The sequence below is a fragment of the Panthera tigris genome, chromosome A3 (genome assembly GCF_018350195.1).
Source record: "Panthera tigris isolate Pti1 chromosome A3, P.tigris_Pti1_mat1.1, whole genome shotgun sequence".
Classification (NCBI taxonomy): Eukaryota; Metazoa; Chordata; class Mammalia; order Carnivora; family Felidae; genus Panthera; species Panthera tigris.
In genome coordinates, this window is record NC_056662.1 from 15,630,651 (window position 1) to 15,654,478 (window position 23,828).

The window sequence follows — 23,828 nt, forward strand, 5'->3', positions numbered from 1 at the left end:
GATACTAACCCAGCTTGATCTGTATTACAAAGTTACATTAATGCAGTAGCATAACAAGGGAAAGTATCAAATCCAGAAACAGACTATGGCAACGTATGTGTATTTATGTGTGTGTACACACAGGCACACATACACGCATATACATAAAGCTTGAGATATGATTAAAATGTCATTCCAAACTACCAACCAAAGGACTAAAAAAAGCAGTGGGAGTCTGGCTAGTCATTTCTAACGCTCTACACTTAATTTCCTAACTTATACTTTTCACCAAAGGAAGTTCAAACATGTTGAAAATTTAAATACAAAAACCAAAATCGGTCTGGCTCGGTACTAAAGAAAGTACTAAAAGAAAGTATAGATGGACAGTTCTAGAATGTTGAAGCAGAAAAGGACTCTTAAAGGATGGCATCAAAGGCAGAAAGCATAACATAAAAGGGAGGTGGATTTCCCTATATAAAGTTTGGAAACTTCGGTGCTTAAAGAAAAACCATAATCAAAGTAAAAAGGCAACTAGCAAACTACAAAACATGTTTCAACATATATGACAAAGGATTCACAATTTTAACAAATTTTTTTTTTTTTAGTTTTGGTTTATCGTTTTTTGTTTTAAAGTTTGTTTATTTTGAGAGACAGCATGAACTGGAGAGGGACAGAGAGAGAGCGGGAGAGAATCCCAAACAGGCTCTCAGCATGGAGTCTGGGTCGCTCATCAGTTAAGTGTCCGACTACAAGATTGAGCCCCGCATCCAGCCCTGTGCTGACAGTGCAGAGCCTACTTGGGATTCTCTCTCTCTCCCTCTCTGCCTCTCTCTTTCTCTCTCTCTCAAAATAAATAAATAAGCTTAAAAAATTATTTTAAATAAATTTTAAAAAAAGACCTGAGCTGAAATTAAGAGTCAGATGCCCAACCAACGAGGTCACCCAGGTACCCCTAGCAAATGGATTTTTTTTTTCATGTTTATTTATTTATTTTGAGAGAGAGCACAGCAGGGGAGAGGCCAAGAGAGAAGGAGAGAAAGACCCCAATCAGGCTCCACACCATCAGTGCACAGCCCAACACAGGACTTGATCCCATGAACTATGAGATCATGACCTGAACTAAACTCAAGTCAGATGCTTGACCAACTGAGCCACCGGGGCCCCCCACCAACAATTAAGATGAAGAGTTAACTTACAAAAGAACTGTAAATGGCCAATTGTCAAATGTAAAAATAGTTTCAAAAATGATTAAAAAGATACAATTTATTTCTCATTCAGTATTGGCAAATATGAAGGAAAATGGACATTTTTTAATTCATTCATTTTTTAATTAACTATATTTATTTATTTGTTTGTTTGTTTGTTTGTTTGTTTTAAGTAGGCTCCATGCCTAATGTGGGGCTTGAACTCACGACCCTAAGATTAAGAGTTGCATGCTCTAGGGGCGCCCGACTTCAGCTCAGGTCGTAATCTCATGGTTCTGTGCTGACAGCTCAGAGCCTGGAGCCTGCTTTGGATTCTGTGTCTCCCTTTCTCTCTGCCCCTCCCCTGCTGGTACTCTGTCTCTCTCTCTCTCAAAAATAAATAAACATGAAAAAAAAAAAAGGAGTTGCATGCTCTACAGACCGAGCCAGCCAGGAGCCCCAAAAATGGACACATTTATATACTACAGTTGGAAGAATAAATTGTTCCCTAGAAGGACTTTATTTTTTTTTTAATTTTTTTTTTTTTTAACATTTATTTATTTCGAGACAGAGAGAGACAGAGCATGAACGGGGGAGGGGCAGAGAGAGAGGGAGACACAGAACCGGAAGCAGGCTCCAGGATCTGAGCCATCAGCCCAGAGCCCGACGCGGGGCTCGAACTCACAGAACGTGAGATTGTGACCTGAGCCGAAGTCGGACGCTTAACTGACTGAGCCACCCAGGCGCCCCTAGAAGGACTTTATGTGTTAACAACAAAATCTTTTGAAAGACCCAGAAATCACAATATGGAATAAGTTTCTGATTTTGCTTTTCAAACATCAAAGCAATTTCTGTGCCATTGCAATACCTATTAAACTCCCTAACATAATCCAGGCAGATTTAAAAACAAAAAACAAAACAAGACAAAAAAAACAGAAAACTCTACCTAATACCAACTCTAAACAAACAAGCAAAAAATATTTTTTCTGCCGCCCAAGAAAATTGTTTGATGTATAATGTTGTTGCTGCCAATTTAGTACATATCTGTCCAGAACTGTTTCTGTTTTTCTATATATACTTCATATACACTTAGGTATTTTTCAAAATCAGGTAATTCTACATTTCCTGTTTTGAAACCATGGTTTTTTCATCGCCATGCACCGGTGACGTAGGAGGAGAATCAAAAGGCTGTAACCTGGAACCAAACGAAGACTGTTTTCAGTAAAATAATTGCCAAATGCTTCCTGGTTGACATGATGCTATGTCTTATTCAAGGAAAGCAGTTTGGATTGAATTTTTCTTCCTTTTATAAATATGATGATGAACAGAATTCAAACTTCTACTCTTACCATTTCTTGTTTTAGCTTTTATTTTTATCAAAGTTAAAATCCAAGACCTGAACGCCAGGAAAGGATCTGAAGTCACCTACTAGCTCTTTTGTAATTTTATTGGCAACTTTTATAAACTTTTTATGAATACAATGAAATTAAGTATTGTATTTAAAAAATACCTAGGGGTGCCTGGGTGGCTCAGCCAGTTGAGTATCCAACTTTGGCTCAGGTCATGATCTCACAGCTCGTGAGTTTGAGCCCCGCGTCAGGCTCTGTGCTGACAGCTCAGAACCCGGAGCCTGCTTTGGACTCTGTCTCCCTCTCTCTCTGCTCCTCCCCCACTCGCACTCTCTCTCTCTCAAAATAAATAAACATTTAAAAAAAAATTTTTTTAAATACCTAAATAACAGGAATTCCTTCTCAGGACAGAGCTGAAAGTTACCAAGACAAGTAACATTTCTACTTACTGTAAGTTGACCCGCTACCCCAAAATCTGCAAGTTTTGCATGTCCTTCTGTATTCAGCAAAATATTTCCTGCCTTGATATCTCGGTGTATTTTTCTCATAAAATGAAGGTATTCCAGTCCCTTTAGTGTTGACTGTAATATTGTAGCTATTTCATCTTCTGTTAACTGGGGAGGGGGAAAAAAAAAGAATGAAAGGTTAAAATGCCATCAGTTTACATCAAGGGGAAAAATTAGATCGAAGCTCCCATCCTAGAATATAAGATCTTACTCAACCTGTCACAACATTGGACAGCTTGTACCATCTCTCCACTAACCACTTCTAAAGTGGTATTTCCTGTCCCATCTCTCCCCAGACATCAGATTCACATATCTGCCTACACAGCATCTCCAACTGAATACCGAACAAGCCTCATAAACATAACAGTCAAAATCAAATTCTTTATTTATTCCTACCGCCCGCCAGGCCTCTCCATACCACCCACCCAACCTGCTCTATTCCTCCTAGTCTTCTCTCAGTAAAAGACAGTTTCAATTGCTCTGGACAAAAACCTTGAGGTCGTCCCTAGCTCCCTCCTATCTTCAAAATATATCCAAACATATCCTCTTGTCATCACCCTGGTCCAAGTCAACCGCAAGTCCTGCCTGAATTATTCTAATAATTTCCTCAATGGTCTCATTGCTGGTCCTAACTGGTCTCAGTGCTTCCGCCCTTGACCCTCAACAACATATTTTCCACATGGCAGCGTGCCATAATGAACCTTTTAAAATGCAAGCCAGATCTGTTCAGAACCCTCCAATGGCTTCCTAAGTCACTCAAAATTAAAGCCAGTCCTCACCAAAGTCTTCCATGATCTGGTTCCCAGCTACCTTCCTCCTCTACTTACTTTCTACCTTGCTCATTCTGTTTCAGCCACGTACCCTTCCTTGCTATTCTTCAGACACTCAAAGCAAACTTCAACTTCTGGGACTATTCATCTGATGTTCTCTCTACCTACCATGCTCTTCATCCAGGAAGTCAGAAAGGCCTTCCCCAGCTCCCTCCATTCCTAGGTCATTCTCTACCCCTTTATCCTATCTTACCGGTAAATACAGCATTATCCCCAACTGTCGTATTACACGTTATTTGTATACCTACTATGTGATGTATTTCCTATTAGGAATGTAAACTCCATTTTAAAATGTCTTTGATTGTTTACTATTATAACCTTAGCACCAAGAAAGGCACGTGACACATAGCAGGTCCTGAAAAAGTATTTGCTGAATGATGATGAATAAATGAAAGCAAGAATGCTGATCGACACAGAAGATCGGCCCAGTCCCATGCTGATGTTGTGCAGATCCAGTGCTAAACAAACGCAATCCATCAACAAACTCTCAGTCTCCATTTTAACAACTCACACAAGACAGTAGGCTGTGTGGTGCAACAAACACGGGACTGGGGATTAGGAAGACCTAGTTTTTCCCCATGGCTCTACATTCTAGCTGTGTGACTTAAGCAAGTTCTGGAACCTCCCTTGGTCCCAGTTTCTCAGTCTATAAAACAGGACTATTACCTTTCTTCAAGAATGTCAGGAAAATCAAATGATATAAGGCATGGAAGAATGCACATGGCTTAATAACTACTATGCTATCAATCAATCAACAAATAGTTAATAAGCATCAATTGAGAGCCAGACGCTGCTTGGGGCACCTGGGTGGCTCAGTGAGTTAGGTTTCCGACTTCGGTTCAGGTCATGATCTCACAGTTCGTGGGTTCAAGCCCCACGTCTGGTTCTCTACTATCAGCATGGGGCCCGCTTCAGATCTTCTGTTCCCGTCCCCACTCTGCCCCTCTCCCGCTCACACACACTCTCTTTCTCAAAAATAAATAAACATTGAAAAAAAAAAAAAGAGCCAGACACTGCTAATAAAATTTAAAAAGGCTAAACCATTATTAAGCATTTACTCTATGGCAGGCACTGTTTTTGTAATCTCATTAAATCCTTATAAGAATCACACAAAATAGGTACTATCATCATCATCACCATCACCATTTTATAGATAAAGACGCTGAAGCACAAACAAGTCATTTGTTTCAAAGGTCACAGAGCTAACAAGCGACGGAGCTCTCTCACTGCAGCCCAAGCAAACACTATTGGTAAAGGCTGCAAACTAGAGTTTAGGTACCTCCTGTAGCTGAAGAGAACAAAGTTCATGTGACCTATTTACTGATCCCTTATCCTAACGAATTGAGCTAATCAGGTAAGGGAGCAATATAATGTGAGCCACAAATATAAATTTTAATTTTCTAATAGCCACATTTAAAAAAAAAAAAGCAAAATTAATTTTTTTAAGTTTGTTTTTTTAGTAATCTCTAACACCTAACATCGGGCTTGAACTCATGACTCCAAGATGAAGAGTCACTCTTCACTCCAACTGGGCCAACTAGGCACCCCCAAATTAACTGTGATAATATATTTTACTTAACCATATTTATCCAAAATATTATCATTTCAACATGTAATCAATATATAAACAATGTAAATTTTTTTTACATTCTTCCTTTTTGTAATAATTCTTCCAAATCTGGTATTTTATACTTCCAACACTTCTCAATTCAGACTAGCCACATTTAAAATTCTCAGTGACCACATGTAGGTAGTGACTATCATGCTGGACAAGACAGAGTTAAAACATTTTACAAAATAACATGCAATAATTAAAGATTAGCACTTAATAGCCAAAAATTACATAAACACAATAAATTAATATTAAAACATCAAATTCACCATCAAATTAGTTTTGGATTTTTTCAAAATACCTGAAACAAAGTAACTTAATGCCGCATATAAGAAAGCTTGGAATCCAATTTTTAATTCAATAAATTATTCAAGCTTTGGGACTTCTTTACCATATTGTTGGATATTATTCCTACCTAAAGAACTTGCTATTTGATCAGAAAAACACAGTAACTCTGAATAATATAAATTAAGAAAAGGATATACTTGTATAGATAATCCAAAAGTTACAACGAAGTTTTATTTTTATTTTTTTAATTATTATTATTTTAATTCCAGGGTAAACATAATGCTGTATTAGTTTCAGGTGTACAATAGATTAGACAGTTCCCTACATTACTCTGTGCTCATCAAGGTTAAGTGTCCTCTTAATTCCCATCACCTATTTTACCCATCCCCCCACCTGGCTCCCCTCTGGTAACCATCTATTTATTCTCTCTTAACAGAGTCTGTTTTTGGTTTGTTTTTGTTGTTGTTGTTCATCTGCTTTGTTTCTTAAATTCCACATATGAGTGAAATCATATGGTATTTGTCTAACTGGCTTATTTCATTTAGCATTATACACTTTAGATCCATCCATGTTGTGGCAAATGGCAATACTTCATTTTTTTACAGCTAAATAATATTTGTATGTGTACACACACACACATCTTCTTTATCCATTCATCTATGATGGACACTTGGGGTGCTTCCATGATTGGACTATTGTAAATAATGTCGCAATAAACACAGGGGTGCATATGTCCCTTTGAATTAGTTTTTGTATTCTTTGGGTAAATACCCAGTAGTGTGATTACTGAATTCTAGGGTAATTTTAGTTTTAATTTTTTGAGGATACAACTGAGTCTTAAAATATTCCCATCTTGGGGCGCCTGGGTGGCTTGGTTGGTTAAACAGCAGACTCTTGATTTTAGCTCACATCACAATCCTTTGGTCTGTGAGTTCAAGCCCTGTGTCGGGCTCTATGCTGACAGTGCAGAGCCTGCTTGGGATTCTCTGTCTCACTCTCGCTCTGTTGCTCCCCTGCTTACTCTCTCTCTCTCTCTCAAAATAAGTCAACTGTAAAAATAAATAAATTAAAAATAATAAAATTAAAAATAAAAATAAACTATTCCTACTTTACATACAGCACCTCACGATTTACAAAGCACTTTCATATATTTAAATTAATTTTCACAATTCTGCAAATATTTAATATAGGTATTATTCCTGTTTCTCTTATTAAAACAAAACAAAACAACAACAACAAAAACACTAAAGGCTAAGATGTCCCCTGCTTTTACTTTTATCCATTCACAGTCCACACAGAAGCCACGGTTTATCTTCTTTTTTTTTTTAATTTTTTTTTTTTTAACGTTTATTTATGTTTGAGACAGAGAGAGACAGAGCATGAATGGGGGAGGGTCAGAGAGAGGGAGACACAGAATCTGAAACAGGCTCCAGGCTCTGAGCTGTCAGCACAGGGGCACGATGCGGGGCTCGAACTCACGGACCGCGAGATCGTGACCTGAGCCGAAGTCGGCGCTCAACCGACTGAGCCACCCAGGCGCCCCACCACGGTTTATCTTCTAAAATGTAAATCAGATGGCTCCTCACTTGCTTAGAACCTGGCAATGGTTTCCTATGGTACCCCAATAAAAGTCAAACTCATTATCGTTGTGGACAATCCCAACATAATCCAGGCCCGCTCACCTGTCTCACCTCATCTCCTACAGTTCTCCCTCCCCTCTCCCTCCACTCACAGTGGCCTTCTTTATGTGCCAAACCCGTTCTAGCCTCAGGATCTTTGCATTGCTTATTCCCCTACCTAGAATGTTCTTTTTCTGAGACAGAAAGAGAAACAGAGTGCTAATGGGGGAGAGGGGCAGAGGGAGAGAGACAGAATCTTAACCAGGCTCCACATTCAGCACAGAGCCGGACACAGGGTTTGACCCCATGACCCAGGGATCATGGCCTGAGCCGAAATCAAGAGTCAGATGCTCAACCAACTGAGCCCCCCGGCAACCCTCAAGTTTTACTTTAAACGCTACCTCCCTAAGAGGCCTTTCTCAGCTGTCCACTCTCAAGTAGCTCCCCAAGCACCCTCCGCCACTCCACTCCTTCAAATAAATTATCACTATCTGGGATTTCTTTTCTAGTTACCATCACGTGGCTTTTTTGTTGCCCTACAAAAAAATGTACCAGCACAAGAGCAGGGTCGTTGTGTTCTTTACTACTGGATGCCTAGAGCTTAGAGCATTTACTGAATGAGCAACTGAACCTGAATTAGAACCCATGACTCCTAGCTTTTATTCCAGCAATCACAGTAAGAGCGAATATCTTCCACAGAGATTATTCTGTTTAGTAGGATACAGAAGTTAATTTGTGAACATGCTGGGTAAGAGGAGAAAACCAAATCCTATTTTAAACGTTTAAAATCCATTGCTTGGGGTGCCTGCGTGGCTCAGTCAGTTAAGCATCTGACTTTGGCTCAGGTCATGATTTCATGGTGCAAGTGTTGGAGCCCCACATTGGGCTCCGTGCTGACAGTTCAGAGCCTAGAGCCTGCTTCAGATTCTGTGTCTCCCTCTCTCTCTCTGCCCCTCCCCAGCTCATGCTATGTCTCTCTCTCTCTCTCTCAAAAGTAAATAGACGTTAAAAAAAAATTAAGGGCACCTGGGTGGCTCAGACGATTAGGTGGCCAACTTCAGCTCAAGTCAAGATCTCAACATTCATGAGCTCAAGCCCCACGTCGGGCTCTGTACTGACAGCTCAGAGCCTGGAGCTGCTTCGGATTCTGTGTTTCCCTCTCTCTCTGAGCTCTGCCAGAGCTCGCTTCCCTCGCTTGAGCTCTGTCTCTCTCTCTCTCTCTCTCTCTTTCTCTCTCTCAAAAATAAAAAAACACTAAAAAACATTTTCTCAAAGGGGCACCTGGGTGGCTCAGTCATTTAAGCATCCGACTTCAGCTCAGGTCATGATCTCACAGTTCATGGGTTCAAGCCCTGCATCAAGCTCTGTGCTGACAGCTCAGAGCCTAAAGCCTGCTTCGGATTCTGTGTCTCCCTCTCTCTCTCTGCCCCTCCCCTGCTCACACTCTGTTGTGCTCTCTCTCTCTCTCTCTCTCTCTCTCTCTCAAGAATGAATAAACATTTAAAATAATTTTTTTTTATTTAGAATAGATAAATAAGTAAATAAAATAAAATAAAATCCACTGCTTAACCAAGATTTGTTGGCACTGTTTTCCTTCCCAGGATGAAGTAAGCAAGTCATGCTACATATCAGTGGACTGGGCTGATGTCAAAACTGCCACTTTTAGGAGGCATCGGAAAGCAGAGAGGGAACAAATGATGGAAACGGGGCAATCTGACAGTCATCTCTCTTAAAACAACAGTAGGAAAGTTACCACGAATACAAGGCCAGAAACTAGCCCAGATGCATTGTTCCAGAAGGTAAACTTACCGTTTTATTTCGTAATCGAATGATATCAGACACAGAACCAGCCCCACAGTACTCCATAACGATCCACAAGTCTGTGTTCTTAAAATAACTGCCATAATATTTGACTACATGAGGGCTAAAGAGAGAGCAACAATATGAATTAGTGTTACAGCCTTCGATACATGAAAATTAATTTCTCTGCTCCAAAGATCAATTATTCATATTTCAGGTTAAAATAGACACCCTCTTTATTGATAAAAATATACATAATAAATAATAATAATTTTCCAAATAATAAATAACAAAAGTGAGAAAATGTATGGGTCTGTTAACCTGCATTTCTAGGTGTACAATTCATCCCAGGAAAAGAACTACAGCTATTCAAAAAGAAATAGTTACCATCACAGCAGTATCACAATGAAAATTTAGATACCATCTAAATGTCTAACATTAGGGAGTTTATTAAAGGAATAATGATAGACCCATATAATGGAATAACCACAAATCCAAGGAAAATATTACAGACGAATACTTGATAACATGAGAAGATATCCTGCTTACAAAAAAAAAAAAAAAGTGCTTATCAAAAAGAAAAAAAGGACAGGTGCAGGTTACATAATAGTAAGAAAAGTGAAACTACAGAAAGAGATATGAAAGGATATGTACACCAAGTAGTATTTAACAATGATTACTTCTCCAAAGGGAAAAATGATTTTATTTTCTTTTTATTTGCATTTTTCCCAGAAGTCATGTGCACTTTGTAATAAGAAAAAAAAATAAGTCGCACTACAATCTACTATAAAGAAAAAACCTTCAGAGTCAGACCTGGAATTTTGGTTCTCAGGCTTGAAGACAGATACCAAGTGAGAAATTTCAGAGAAAAGTCAAACATCTCATTAAAATGAAATAATCTGCCCACTGAGAGCTACCAGCTTTAATTGGCTAGATTGTTATCAGGGCTAGATAATGTTGCATAATAACTGAAGATGCTAAAACCTACTTGGCATCATTAATGCTCAGAATTTCAAACGCCCCTTCATCCCCGAGAAACATGCCAACGACAAGGACAGCAGGAAACACACACACACAAACGCTACTAACGAGGACATGGATGAGTAAGTCTCTTAAGGTACCGATCACATCTGCTCTCCCTTCCTCACATTCCTGTAGGATTTACTGCCTTTACAAGGCAAGTAATACCAGCTACTTACTGTTGTAATATGTCCTATACTATTTTGTATCATTGGCTAGATTCTCCCATACATACACAGGCATGTCTGGCATGACATATTTGTCTATAAACTCGCAGGGGACAAGAAGTCTGCCCTGTACTTCTCTGTACTCCGTACCATGCTTAGCACAGAACAGGCTCTTCAAAATAACTCTTCTTTAATTAGAGATATTTGCATACTCTGTTTGAAACACAGCTCTTGGGTGGCCTATCAGAAGTGGCAAAGTCCCAACGTGCCAATTGGAAAGAGCTTCCGTACAGTATCTCAGAGCAGAGGAAAAGGAAAATGGCTACCCGACTACGATCAATCCGGTCAAGTGATACAAAGGGAAGGAGGGAGAAGAGAAAATAACTGCATTCGCAAGTCAGTGAAATCTAAAGGCTCTTGGGCAAATTTCCTCGTAGGCTGCCCCACCTGCCCCAATGCTGAGCTTCAGGAGAATGGATGCAGCCTCCAGTACAAGACACTCTCATTCTCCTTTCATCTCCCTAGAGCTGGCATTGCCTCTAAGTTTGTGTATCTCTGACCTTTTTTTTTTTTTTAATGTTTATTTATTTTTGAGAGAGAGAGAGAGAGAGAGACAGACAGACAGAGCGCGCGAGCAGGGGAGGGGCAGAGATAGAGGGGGACAGAGGATCTGTAATAGGCTCTGTGCTAACAGCCCGATGTGGGGCTCGAACTCATGAACCATAAGATCATGACTTGAGCCGAAGTTGGACACTTAACAAAATGAACCACGCAGGTGTCTTTCTCTCAAATTTAAACAGTAGTGGGGAGAGGCCCCTGGGTGGCTCAGTCGGTTAACCATCTGACCTCAGCTCAGGTCATGATCGCACAGTCTGTGAGTTCAAGCCCCGTGCTGGACTCTATGCTGACAGCTCAGAGTCTGGAGCCTGCTTCAGATTCTGTGTCTCCTTCTCTCTCTGCCCCTCCCCAGCTCTGCTCTGTCTCTCTCCCTCAAAAACAAATAAACATTAAAAAAAATTTTTTAAATAAACAGTAGTGGGGAAACCTGCTCCATCACAGAGACCAACCCATGTTGTCACAGAATTTCAGAGCAAACCACGTGCTTTTCTGTGGTTGCTTGGTGGCCTGACTTCCTGCTTACAACATTTGACAAATCTTAGTTCCTCAAAAATACAATTCTTAACTACTCTGAGCTTGAAGAATTCTTTTTTAAATGTGAAGGAACAGTAATACATAAAAAAAGCATTTTCTTTTTATAGATCTGATATTCCAAGGCTTCTAGAGCTGAAAGTATTTGAATTATCTCTCCTTAGCTATTTCTGCAGACATGTTTTCTCAATAGGAAGTAAAAGAGATCATTATCAGGGGGAAAAAAAAAAAAAGCCAGCACCACTTTCTGCCTCTTTGCCTCCTCTTCCTAGTTTTGAAAGGGGCTTACTGAGAAAAAAAAAAAAAAAAAAAAATCTATCCAGAATAGAAACCATAAAAGTTTAGCTACTAAAACACACATTTTTTTCATCAGATTTTTTTTGTCTGAAAAGAACATGCATAGTGATTCCACTAAACTCTCTCTTCTGCAAAATATCTAAGGAAATGCATCTGTAGGTGTTAAACTGTAAATAATCCAAAACCATGTCCTCTCCAGGGTAAGACCACATGGCTTTACCTGTCGCATTGTTGCATTATAGAGATTTCTTTGATTATCTCCTGCAGGTCTGATTCCACAGGAACTTGCTTAATCGCAACAATCTGACCAGTCTCTTTGTGAATAGCCTTGTACACGCTGCCATAGGACCTATAATTGGGGTAAAGAGAACATTTGTAAAGGCACAGCAAGACCAGAGATACAAAGTGGTAAAACACAAGCAACTCATGGTTCTAAATTATACCCCCAATGACTACAACTGCAAAACTGAAACAGCTAAAGTACTTCAGGGAGGAAATACAACCTGTTAACTTCACATTTAAATAACTGACCGTATTCGTATAAAATAATCACTGTTATAGTAGCTACCATGCCTGATGTCTGTCAGAAGCTGTGCATCATCCCAGTTCATCCACACACACACACACACACACACACACACACACACACAAAAACAAAAAACAAAAAACAAAGAAGGGGTCATTATCCCTATTTTACAGGAAAAATGTGTAAAGGCCCAGAGGTTATAAGACTTGGTCGTCACAAAGGTAAAAAAACTAAGTGGTCAGGCCAGGAAGTGAATCTAGGTTTGTGTGAACACAGAGCTCCCAGGGCTCAAACACAGAAACGGAGGCCTCTGTGCTCTTGTGTTCACTCCAGTCCCATGAGGTCTTTCCGTCCTTGCTCCTCTCACTCACAATAATACTTAAAACATTACAGAAACTAATTAAAAATCTCAGGCCCTTCAAATGCTAGTATCAGATGAACGGAGCACATATAAAGCCATTTACTCATGTCCCCTTACAAGATTATTATTGAAATAAGTAAAAAGTGTGTATGTCGATTCAATTTGGGGGTGAAAAGAGCATGGGATTTAGAATCGAAAGACTTAGGATTTGAGCCCTATCCCCCACTACATATTAACCATTATTTACATACACATTAACCTTCTCGTGCCTCAATTTCCTCACCTGTAAAATGACAATACAAACTACAAGACAATTGTGGTGGTCAAATGACATACCATCATCACCTTGCATGGATTACATTTTTACTGGAAACCTCGACGGCTGTCACTGAAAACACAATGAGTAAGACATCCTTCCTATTTCCCAAACCCACCTGTTTCTTCACACTGTCTTGGTGAAAAAACATCAACATCACAGGACCACCTGATATAGCGAAGTAGCTGAATGCTCTAGCTGCCAAAAGACACTTGGGAACCATTGCAATGTGAAAGTAAATAAAACTTAAAAAAAAAAAAAAAGTCTGCAGAGCACACAAAAAATTTCCATTCCATCAGAATCCCTTATATTGTCAAACTAGTATAATAATCCTTAAATGTTACAATTTTTTTTTTTTTTTTTTTTTTTTTTTTTTTGTCAGAGAAAGGCAACCATTGACCCTGTGTGGAGTCCTGACTGCTGCTTCTTTTTCCTCACAGTTAAACTTTTGATTCATTAGGGTGGTGAAGGCTTGGTCCCAGGGGATAAAACATGGTGGTCCAAGCACTCAGCATTCCTATTCCTTCTGCTGGTGACTGAAGTGGTAATAAGCACATGACCTAGCTCTGGCCAATGAAATTTGAGGGGAATTCTGTGGAAGGGATTCTGGGAGAGACTTTCTTCCCTGATAAATCAGACGGTAGCACACAAGAAGGCCCATTTTTACTCGCCACTTCCTTTCCTACTTTGATTACTATTACATAAGGCATGATGCTGGAAAGTAATGTAGCCATCTTGAAATAGAGAACTACACAAATAGCTAACCCATTATCAAGCCAATTAACCATTCTGGAATCTTTCACCCCAGATTTATTATTACTTAGTTATTAAATGCCCTTATTGGTTAGCCATTGCTAGTTGGGTACTCTATTACTTTCATCCAAAGTTATTCTTGATACACTAGGTCCCATATGTATGAAAATGTCTGTATTTCACCTCCTCTTTGGAATCGGTTGTGCTGGACACAGAGTTCGTAGACAATAGCTTTCCCTCAGCACCTTTTCTGCAGTTTTCCAGCTTCTATTGCTGCCAAGAAGTTGGCTACCATTGGATTATCATTTTTCATAGGTAATCTCTCTGTAGTATCCAGATTTCCTCTTTATCCTTAACATTCTACAATTTTACTATAACTAGGAGTTGATTTATTTGATACTTCATAAGTTTCTTTGATCTGAAGGCACATGTTTTTCTTCAAGTCTGGAAATTCTCAGCCTTATCTATTTCCTATCTTTTCTACTATCTCCTAGAATTCCTACTGGACCCATACTGCACCTCCTCAATCCACGTTGCCCTCTTGATTTCTAACACCATGTTTCTCTGTCCTGCATTTTGTGATCAGTCTCATTTCTATCTTTCCATTCACAAATTCATTCAGCTTGTCTAGTTTACTGCTTATCCAAATTATTGGGCCTCCTGAACTTCAATCATTATAGTTTTCATTGTCAAGATTCCCAACTTTAATTTTTCATGGAGCTAATTGTTCATGTTCATAACCAGGTGCTCTTCTTTCAAGGACGTTATTCTGTGTCTTCTCTTTTTGAAAATCGAAAACATGTTAAATCCCTTTTGAGATTGCTCCACTATTTCTATTTCCTTGGGTGTGAATTCTCCCACTTGTTAGTTCTGATCATTATTTCATGGCAGCAGATTTCCATGCAGGAGTTTCCTTTTATCTTGAATAATTTTCCTCTACACAATGCTAACTGCCATGACCAGCTCATGATGCCATGGTGGTTTCATGGTTCTTTCAGCCCCATCATCTAGGCTGTACAACTTAAACTTGGTCCCCCGTTAGGAGATGGGAGTTGTTGCCTCTCTAAGATCCCATACCTGAAAGCATCTGGGCCCAGTTCCTATTGTCAAACAGGTACCTCCACTTTTTCCCCAGGCCACAGGCAAATGATACTTTCTAGTGGTGTTTGGGCAAATTTATTTCAACTTTAGCTCATAGATGGGGAGCCTCATCCATCTCACAGCTTCATGTAGGAAGCCCACCTGCAATCTCCTGACAAGGACAAGGCAAGCTTTCCCCACCCCCTTATTATTACACATCTTTTCCATCCCTGGTCCGTAGCTGGCCATGTGTCCTTTTATCTAAACTTTTAATTTTCATTCATTAGTTTTATCTGTTTGAAATGGAAAGAGAGATCTCTGCATGTGCTCACTCAGCAATCTTGACCAGAACACTCTCTATGCCTCCCTATGCTCCCTTGAGAGCAAGGAATACTCCGAGAGTTCATATAACAATTAAGATTCGTGATTTCCACGTACTTCATTTCCAATAACCTGAAGAGAATTTAGAAGGCTTCAGCAATTGTTCGCACTTTTAGGCCAGTTCCATAAGACCAGATTCCCTACCACAAAACTACAGTGAATTTTAACTGGCAGAGAACAAAAATGGTGGGGAAGTAGGGGTTTCATACAAGCCATACAAGGCAAGGATCAATTTGGAAAAAAACAAATAATACAGTGTCTGAAGCCAAAGTAACTTGATACAAGTCTTAACAATACCACTCACTAGCTATGAAACCATGGGCAAGATGTTTTTGTTACTACCCGCTGATAAAAACTTCAATGAGTCAAGGTGTAAAACTTTTAAGTATAACAGAAGGACAAAAGGTGCTAGGCTGGCACTCAAAACACTTTCCAAGCATGGTCCACTCATTCTGGTCTGGAGCTTTGGCTCTATTCTGCCACAGATCCACAGCGTTTCTTCCATACACAGAAGGACCACGGCCTCCAGAATCCAATACAGTCCGTCAGCCAGAGCTCATTTCACAAGACACAAGTCAGTGAGTGTTCACAATCTATTTGTTTTCCAGAACAATGTAAGGATGGCGTGGCAGTTTGTGTTTAGACAGAAAAGGGCAGCTAAGGTCTTCCTTTAGGATTCTGTTAGTTAAATGAAACTTGTTCAGGTTCATTCAGCTATGATGACAGAAATCCAAGCATCTGTGGTATCACTTAAAAGAACAATACGGTGATAGCACGGGGAGAAAGATCTGAAGCTTTATGCCAATTTTCTTGCTGGTTATATCTCTATAGGGAAATTTCCAAGTTCCTCAATGAAGACATGCATAAGTCTAAAAGACAATTAAAAACAATCGTAATTAGCTTAGTTTTCCCTTACGCTACGTTCCTGATCTATTCTCTGTCTGTAGTTTTCTTTTGGCGTTCCCCAAACCCAATCAACCCAAAGGAGTTTAGAGCTCCCTTCAAGAACACCTAAATATACTGGAAGAGTTAAGATTAACTTTAACTTGACATGGTAAGGTCTGAAAAATGCTTCAGTTGATAGACATAAAAATAAAATACTCATGGTTGCCACTTATTGAGGACTTACTCTGTGACAAGCACCTGCTCAGTACTTTACCCCCATTACCTCATATAATACTTGACTTAACCCAAATGAGGGAGATACTAATGTCTGCACTTTATAGCTGAAGTTTACGAAGCTTCAAAATATTAAATAATTTGCTCAAGCTCACTCGTTTATTGTGACTAAAAAACAGTAGAGCAAGAGTTTTAACGCAGCTCTAATTTCAGAGTCCACACCTTTACGACTGTAACACATTTCTATTAAAACTGAAAGAAACAAGTTACTTACATATTCAGTGATGCCTACCATGTTTATCTTATTCAAAGCATAACCTGTCAGCACTGTTAGATTAAGGGCTTTGGACTCATTTCCTTGAGGAAAAGAGCAAGGATACCAAGCTAAAGCTGAAAAGGGCAGGCAAGAGATGTAGAGGGACTGTCATTTTTCCATACCTTTAAGGATGCCAAGTCAACTTGCAGTCTTCAGATTCATCTTGTACTTGTCTTTTCACAGCACAGCTGGTGTCCCCTTTTACTTCCCTTCTCTGCTTGATGTCTTGTTTGATTCCAAAGAGTATTTCTCCAACTTACAAAGAGGTGACTAATGTTTTTTACAAGGAGGCAATCCATGAAAACCTATGCCATGTAATCCACGATCAGGGTTAACATTATTGCTGACCTATATTAGACATAAATACCACTAAACTCCAAAATAAAATATGGAAGACTTGATTTCAAGAAGCACACAGTACTTAAACAGACACTTTTAAAAGCTAATGTTTCAAGTCTTCTATTGAACTAAAAGCACTCTCAAGAGACTAAACACACACACATACACACACACACACACACACACACACACACACACACAGACACCTGCTTATTTCTGCAGAAACTGTCACTGGAGGATACACAAAAAAACCACTATACTGATTGCTACTGGGTAGCTGAGAGACAGAAGTAGAATGTGGATTTTCCTCATTGTATACACTCCTTTGCTTTTGAATTCTGAATCCTATGAATTGATTACCTATTCAAAAACTAACAACATAATAAAAAATGTCTCTCACATTTTAATATCTGGTCATTACAGAAAATGAAATAAATAGATTAAGGGTACAACGAAAAGGATATGTAAAGGTATAAAAAATTATGCTGTAACCTTTATTGCATCATGAAAGTCAATGACAGCCACTATCCACTACTAATTACCATTTCAGCAGTATTTTATAAACCCATTCACATATCTGGGTTTTAAGAACTCGTTCCCAACCTGGGATTTTCAATCTATTGGAAGTTATAAAGGTAGTCACAGTCCCTGATTTACTATATTTCACAAAGCTACACTAACCAAAATGCTGAATTCCATTTTTTTATTGAAACAAGTTATTGCATGTTGATCAGAAACTATGAACAGCAAATAAAAATGTACGATCAACAAAAATTCTTGAAGTATAAGCTAGTTAGTGCTGTTACATAGATAAAATCACGTAACCCATGGATTCTATAAGAGAGAAAGTAATGGATGCCGTTGGTGTGAAAGAGACCAGAAATCAATGGATCTGTCTACAATGGTGACTAGGAGAGAGAGGAAAAGGGTATTTCAAGCTGTAAGCTGACCTTCCTCCTGACCCAGAGCAGTGCCATACACAACATTTCTGTCCCTCCTCCTCAGGTGTATGAACTATTGACATGAGAAAGGTGCAGCTACTTCCAGTGTTAGGGGAAGAAAAAGACTGGGACCTACTGGTCCACCTGTTTGTTCTGTACACTTACCCTTCTCCAAGTTTCTCTAAGACATCAAATACTTCTTCCGGCTGTTTAGTTAAACTATCTTCGTCCAACTTTTTCAGCTGCCTGTGAATGAAGAAATAAAAACATAAAATACATTTTATTTACCAGCAACTAGACCACAAAATACATCATTTATATTAAAATTAGCATCTTAGGGATTTCTCTACAAAGTCTTCACTAGTGAACATGAAAGACAAGCTAAGAGACTTTTTTTAAGTTTTTTATTTATTTAAGTAATCGCTACACCCAGCGTGGGGTTTGAACTCACGACCCTGAGATCAAGAGTCGCATGCTCTTTTGACTGAGCCAGCCAGACACCCCGAGCTAAAAGACTTTTAAGGGACGCTGAAGGGCGGCTCTATGGCAGTGCTGCACGTGTTCTGGCTCCCTCTGATGAGCATAATCAGGACCAGAGGGTAGACAGCTACCAAGAGTCAGATTTCAGTTCAACAGGTATAAGAAACTTTCTAACAGTAAAAGTTGTTCTGAAATGGTTTAGACAGCCTTAAAAAGTCCCTAGTTCCCCATCATTGGAGAATTTAAACAGAAAATGAATCATCATGTGGCTAAAATGCTACAGAGTGGGTTCAAGCGTTAGAGGGAACCTTTAAATCCATTTAAATCTTGAGATGCCATGAATTAAAATGGCATAACTATCTCTTCAAAAAAGATGTTTAATGTAAGGTTAACTATGAATTGAAATATGATCTCAGCCTGGAGGCCAAGGAAGACAGTCTCTCACCCTTCATTAGCAAGATTTTGGCAATTTGGTCAAAACATAGAGATTCTACAGGTATCACAGAAACAGAAAGGGGAAGGTATACACTTAGAAAAAGTAACTACGCAGCTAGGAATTTCAAATAGTCTCACAGGGACTCTTCCACGAGCAGCAGTGTACCTCTGATGAGTCCCAAAAATCAAAGACATATGGGTGCTTGTAACTTCCAGATAATTTTTCAGACTATGCCAGACATAGTATAAATAACAAACACAGGAGGTTAAAAATTAACAGTATTTTTTTAAAACTCTGAGACCTCTGAAAATTATTAATGGGCTTAAGGAAGAAGCTTGCCAAGGAGTATCTGTGTGTGTATACGTGTGCATCTTCTACACAATGGCTTCCTGAAACTACAAAAGACAACAAAGAAAAGACAGCTCAGGAAATGGTGAAATATGGAAGTAGTAACACTAGAGATTTCTTTGTAGAGAGAAGGTTCAAACTAGCTGGACAATACCAATTTTTACATGAAAAGACTTGAATTACACATGCACGCGCACACACACACACACCCCTTCCTGGAAAAAATAGCAAAACCAAAAGAAAAGACAAAAAAGAAATCCCTGAACACATCAAGTGTATCCATCCATAACCACTGATCTCTAAAGGACAATCTTTTATAATTCTGTAAATGTCAAGACTATGTACTAGAGAAATGGAGAAATGCTCCACGTCAGTAATTGCCACAACTTGAAAATTAACAAAATGCCCACTGCGACCTTTGAAAATCAAAAGGTCCTAAATATTAAATTCCAATGACATCATAAAAACTAGCTTCAAAACAAAAAGGGCTGAAGTGAAACTCCTCTTAAAGTTCAGAAGCAACATGTCTATGAACTCAGAAGTTAGAAAGAACATCGCATAAACCAAGGGAGGCGGGAGGCAGGGGGCGGGGAAGCACTGAATTTATAACTGTATAAACAATGGACAATACCTCATTCCTCAAGTATAATTAAACAGCTTATATAAAGGAAGATCAAATGTGTTCCTCTGAAGTGTTGACTTTGTGGTCTGCAAAAAAACAAAACTCACGATTTCAACTACTCTGAGACCACAACATAACAAAGGAAACAGCTGCAAGCGCCTGATAATCCTCGGACAGAAGAACTTTATATACCTGCTCAGGCAGTTCTCTGAAACAATCGAAGTGGGGTTTTTGTTTGTTTTTGATCTGGGCTTAAACGTCTTTATTTCTCTGGTGCCTCACAACCCAGAAATGGTCGATAAATATTTCCTAAATTGATCAATGAACATCATGATGGGAATCCTAAGCTTTTACCAGGAATCCTTGCGAGTTTTCAAAAGAACAGAATTCCACCCTGAAAAGGGTTAGCAGGTTATCAACGATTAAGATTACTATGGAAAATCTTTTGGTAAGTGACTCTTAATGACATTTATACCATAAATTTTCATGGAAGAAGCACAAAACAGCCCCGACTGATGATTCAGCTCTCAGCTGGGACTTCCCCAAGTCATAGGTAGTTTCATTGCTTGCTCATAAAAGAACAGGCCTGGCCAACACAGCCTCCATGGACCAAACACGGGCAGATGCTCCTCTCCTAAGTCAGATGGCCACATGGACAGCCAAGCATCCCAGAAATGCTCTCTGCATCCTCCACCACGCTATTATTATCTGACACCAATTCACTTTTTTAAAAATCATAAACTCCTACATAAGCCATCAACTTTAATCTCTCATCACTCAGTCACACGCAAATGAACGCAGAGAGGATTTCCTGCATTGAGACTGCAATCCCTTGTTGGGAACACATACCAACCGAATCTCTGACAAGACACCTGTACCTTTCCAAACACAAACAAGGGTGTTTAAGAAGTAGTTACTCACAAGTCTGGCTAATTCTGAAGCCTCTTTCTCCCATCTTAGAACTCTTGTAAGGTTCATTGTATTAATGTATACTTACCCCTCTTTCCATTCAGAATTTGATAATGGTTACAACAAATGTGTAAGATAAATTGATGACTTTTTTAATGATCATAAAAATCAGTATGTTCTCCCTCCCCAAATTCATATGTTGAAGTCCTAAATGCCAAGACCTCAGAATGTGACTTTATTTGGAGACAGGGCCTTTAAAGAGGTAATAAAGGTAAAATGAGGTCACGTAGGTGGGCCCTAACTCAATAAGACTGGTGTCCTTATAGGAGGTAAGGACACAGATAGGAACAGAGGAAAGACCATGTGAAGGCACAGGAAGGAGACAGCCATCTGCAAGCCAGGGAGACAGGCCTCAAGGAAACAGCCTTCTCAGGTTATCAACCTGATCTCAGACTTCTAGCCTCCAGAACTCTAAGAAAATAAATTTCTGCCATTTCAATCACCCAGTGTGTGAAACGGACATGGCAGTCCTAACAAATGCAAGTAATAAAGTTCATCTGCTGATGAGGTTCACCTAAGATGAGCAATTCATTCAAGAATTCAGCCCTGCAGGGGCGCCTGGGTTGCTCAGTTGGTTGAGCATCCGGGCTCAGGTCACAATCCCACAGTCTGTGGGTTTGAGGCCTGCGTCGGGCTCTGTGCTGACAGCTCGGAGCCCGGAGCCCGATTCCGATTCTGTGTCTCCCTCTCACTCTGCCCCTCCCCTGCTTGCACTCTGTCTCTGTCTCTCAAAAATAAATAAATGGTAAAAAAAAAAAAAAAAAAAAAAAAAAAGAATTCAGCCCTGCAGTGCTCTCCTCTTGCACATTTCATAAATTTCTGAAAATCCAAAAGGTGCGGGAATGAGTGTGCCAAAATGCACAAAGGTTGACTCTTTTGCCCAAGCTAATATAACACAAGGCAAAGGTAGAAACAAAACTCAGATTCCTAATCCTCTTTTCAATTAAACCAAGACCTCGGAAGAACAATGAATAGATTTCGGAAAGAAATATAACCCATGTACATTTATAACTGGATCACTATGGTGCTTCAGCAAATACTTGCTAACATACACAGGCCCTGTGGAACCGGGATCCTTCCACAGAAGCATCAGACTGAGGCAGTTAAGAGCATGGACTTTGGACCCGATCGCCTGGTTTAAAATCCCAGGTCTGCCCCTTACTAACTGTGGAACCTCCCACAAATCACTTAAACTCTTTGTGCCTCAGTTTAATCACCTGTGAAACAGAAATATGGAGATAACCACCTCATAGGGTTGTTGTGACAATCAAAAGAGTCATAAGAAGTTGAATCACGTGAAATTACCATTTTCATAGGTCAATTTCAAGAGGCTCATCAGGAGACATGGAAAGCACTGGGAAGGTGTCTGGCTCCCAGTAAGTGCCGTTTGGGTAAGAATCATTATTATTTCCGTCTCAGCACACTAGAGTGGGGTGATTATGAGTCCACCCCAACCAGCTATTTGCCTTCCGCAGTGTTTGCGTACTTCAAACAAACACCAAGTGTGCAGCCCAGGCTGCCAATCCCTTCCCTTCACCTCTCCTTTGCCCCACACTCCCACACGCAGAACACTTCCTACTTTAGTGTTCGCTCTGCTGCAGGAAGTCAGAGGTCTCTGTGAAATAGAAGCTAACTACACTGCACCCCAGAGAAGCATGACTCCCTTGATCTCTGCACTCTACTTTTCTCCAGATGTGGCAGACTGACATAAGATCCTGGTGTCCACAGAGCAAATCAATGATACAACTATAACCAGCCCAAGAGTTCAGACTTTCTAGGATCTGCTACCTCCCCAATCTTGACTTAAAACAATTCCAGGTAGTAGTAGGATCTGGAGCTGATACAAAACAATAGAGGCCTGAAAAGGGCCCAGTCTGGTCAGGTCACGACCCAGACCTGGAGCAAAGAAGGAAATACACAGAGCTGTGTCGCAACTCTTCTGGGTCTCAATTTGCCCATCTTGAAAACCTCCTCTTATTTCCTTATTTCCTTCCCAGTGGCAGATTTGAAAAGCTGAGGAGAACATGAGGAAAGCTAGGAAGGCACTGGGCATCAGGAATGAAAGATGCCATCATCATCCTAGAGTGGGGACACTATCCAGCAAATCTTCCTAAATGCTACCCTCCACAAAGCCTTCCCTTGCTGGACCTTCAACCTTTCTCGGCACGCCTTCCGCCTTAGGCGCAAAGCTTTTCCCCTCAACAGATCCTCCCCACTGCACCCCTCAGGTGGGACCCCTTCCCTTAGAAAGTGCATCCAGCCTTCCTCTGCTTGTTCCTGATCCATACCTTGGACCTCTCTAGGTTCCCATCCTGCTTCAGCATCCCCCACCCCCCACCTCCCCGCTACCTCGATGAATCCCTCCTAGGACAGCCTCCCCGCAAGAACCCCCGCCTTGAGCAGGTGCTCTCCCTAACTTGTCCCCACGTCCCTCAGTAGCTGCTCCCTTCAGCAGCGCCCCCCTTCCGCCGGGATGTCCCTCCACAGCAAGCGCTCTCCCCAACCAGCCCCACGTTTATTCCCCTGGGCGCGCGCTCCCCTCTGCCGGACCCCCTCCCGGGAGAGATTTCCCCCACCCCCCCAACTCAGCAGGTGCCCATCAGCCGGATAGCCTCGCCCCGCGGGTCCACCCCTACGGGGGCGCACCTGGTGCCTCCCCTCTGCCAGTTCCCGCCTTTCCCTCTCCCCACCCCCTGCCTCTTAGCCAGCGGCCCCTTACCGGCGCGGCGGGTTCCTCAGCTGCACCGTCTCCATGGCGCTGCCGGCAGCCGCCCAGACCCGCTCACTGCTCCATCCTCCCCCGGGACCTCCCCGAGCCCGCCCCGCAGACCCTCCCACACTTCCGCTTTCCGCCCCCACCGGAAGCGGCGCGCGCCGCGGGAGCGGGGCGGGGCGGCAAGGACCGGGCTTGAGCCACGTGGTGTGGACTTGAGTCACGTGGCGCTCGGGGCGCAGCCAAGGAACCCGGAGCTCCCTGCGCGAGGCCGGAATCCGTGGGCCATCCTGCCTCGGTGCAGAGTTACTCTGAGTTAATTCTGTGC

The 23,828-nt window shown here is 40.8% G+C and overlaps 1 protein-coding gene across 5 annotated transcripts in view; it reads right to left on the minus strand.

Moving 5' to 3' along the window:
- Positions 1 to 23,602, minus strand: part of STK4 (serine/threonine kinase 4) — a 91,439-nt gene extending 67,837 nt beyond the window's left edge. The window contains exons 1-5 of one of the 5 annotated variants that reach the window (XM_007077811.3): positions 23,507 to 23,602; positions 18,098 to 18,178; positions 12,021 to 12,149; positions 9,177 to 9,291; positions 2,962 to 3,126 (exon numbers count right to left, since the gene is read on the minus strand). In XM_007077811.3, the coding sequence (XP_007077873.2) occupies positions 2,962 to 3,126; positions 9,177 to 9,291; positions 12,021 to 12,149; positions 18,098 to 18,178; positions 23,507 to 23,541 (525 nt within the window). In that variant the 5' untranslated portion in view covers positions 23,542 to 23,602. Of the gene's footprint in view, positions 1 to 2,961; positions 3,127 to 9,176; positions 9,292 to 12,020; positions 17,001 to 18,097; positions 18,180 to 23,506 lie in introns of those variants that run through there. The other 4 variants (XM_042980315.1, XM_042980314.1, XM_042980313.1 and 1 more) reach the window with 4 other exon arrangements.
- Positions 23,603 to 23,828: the final 226 nt, after the last annotated feature.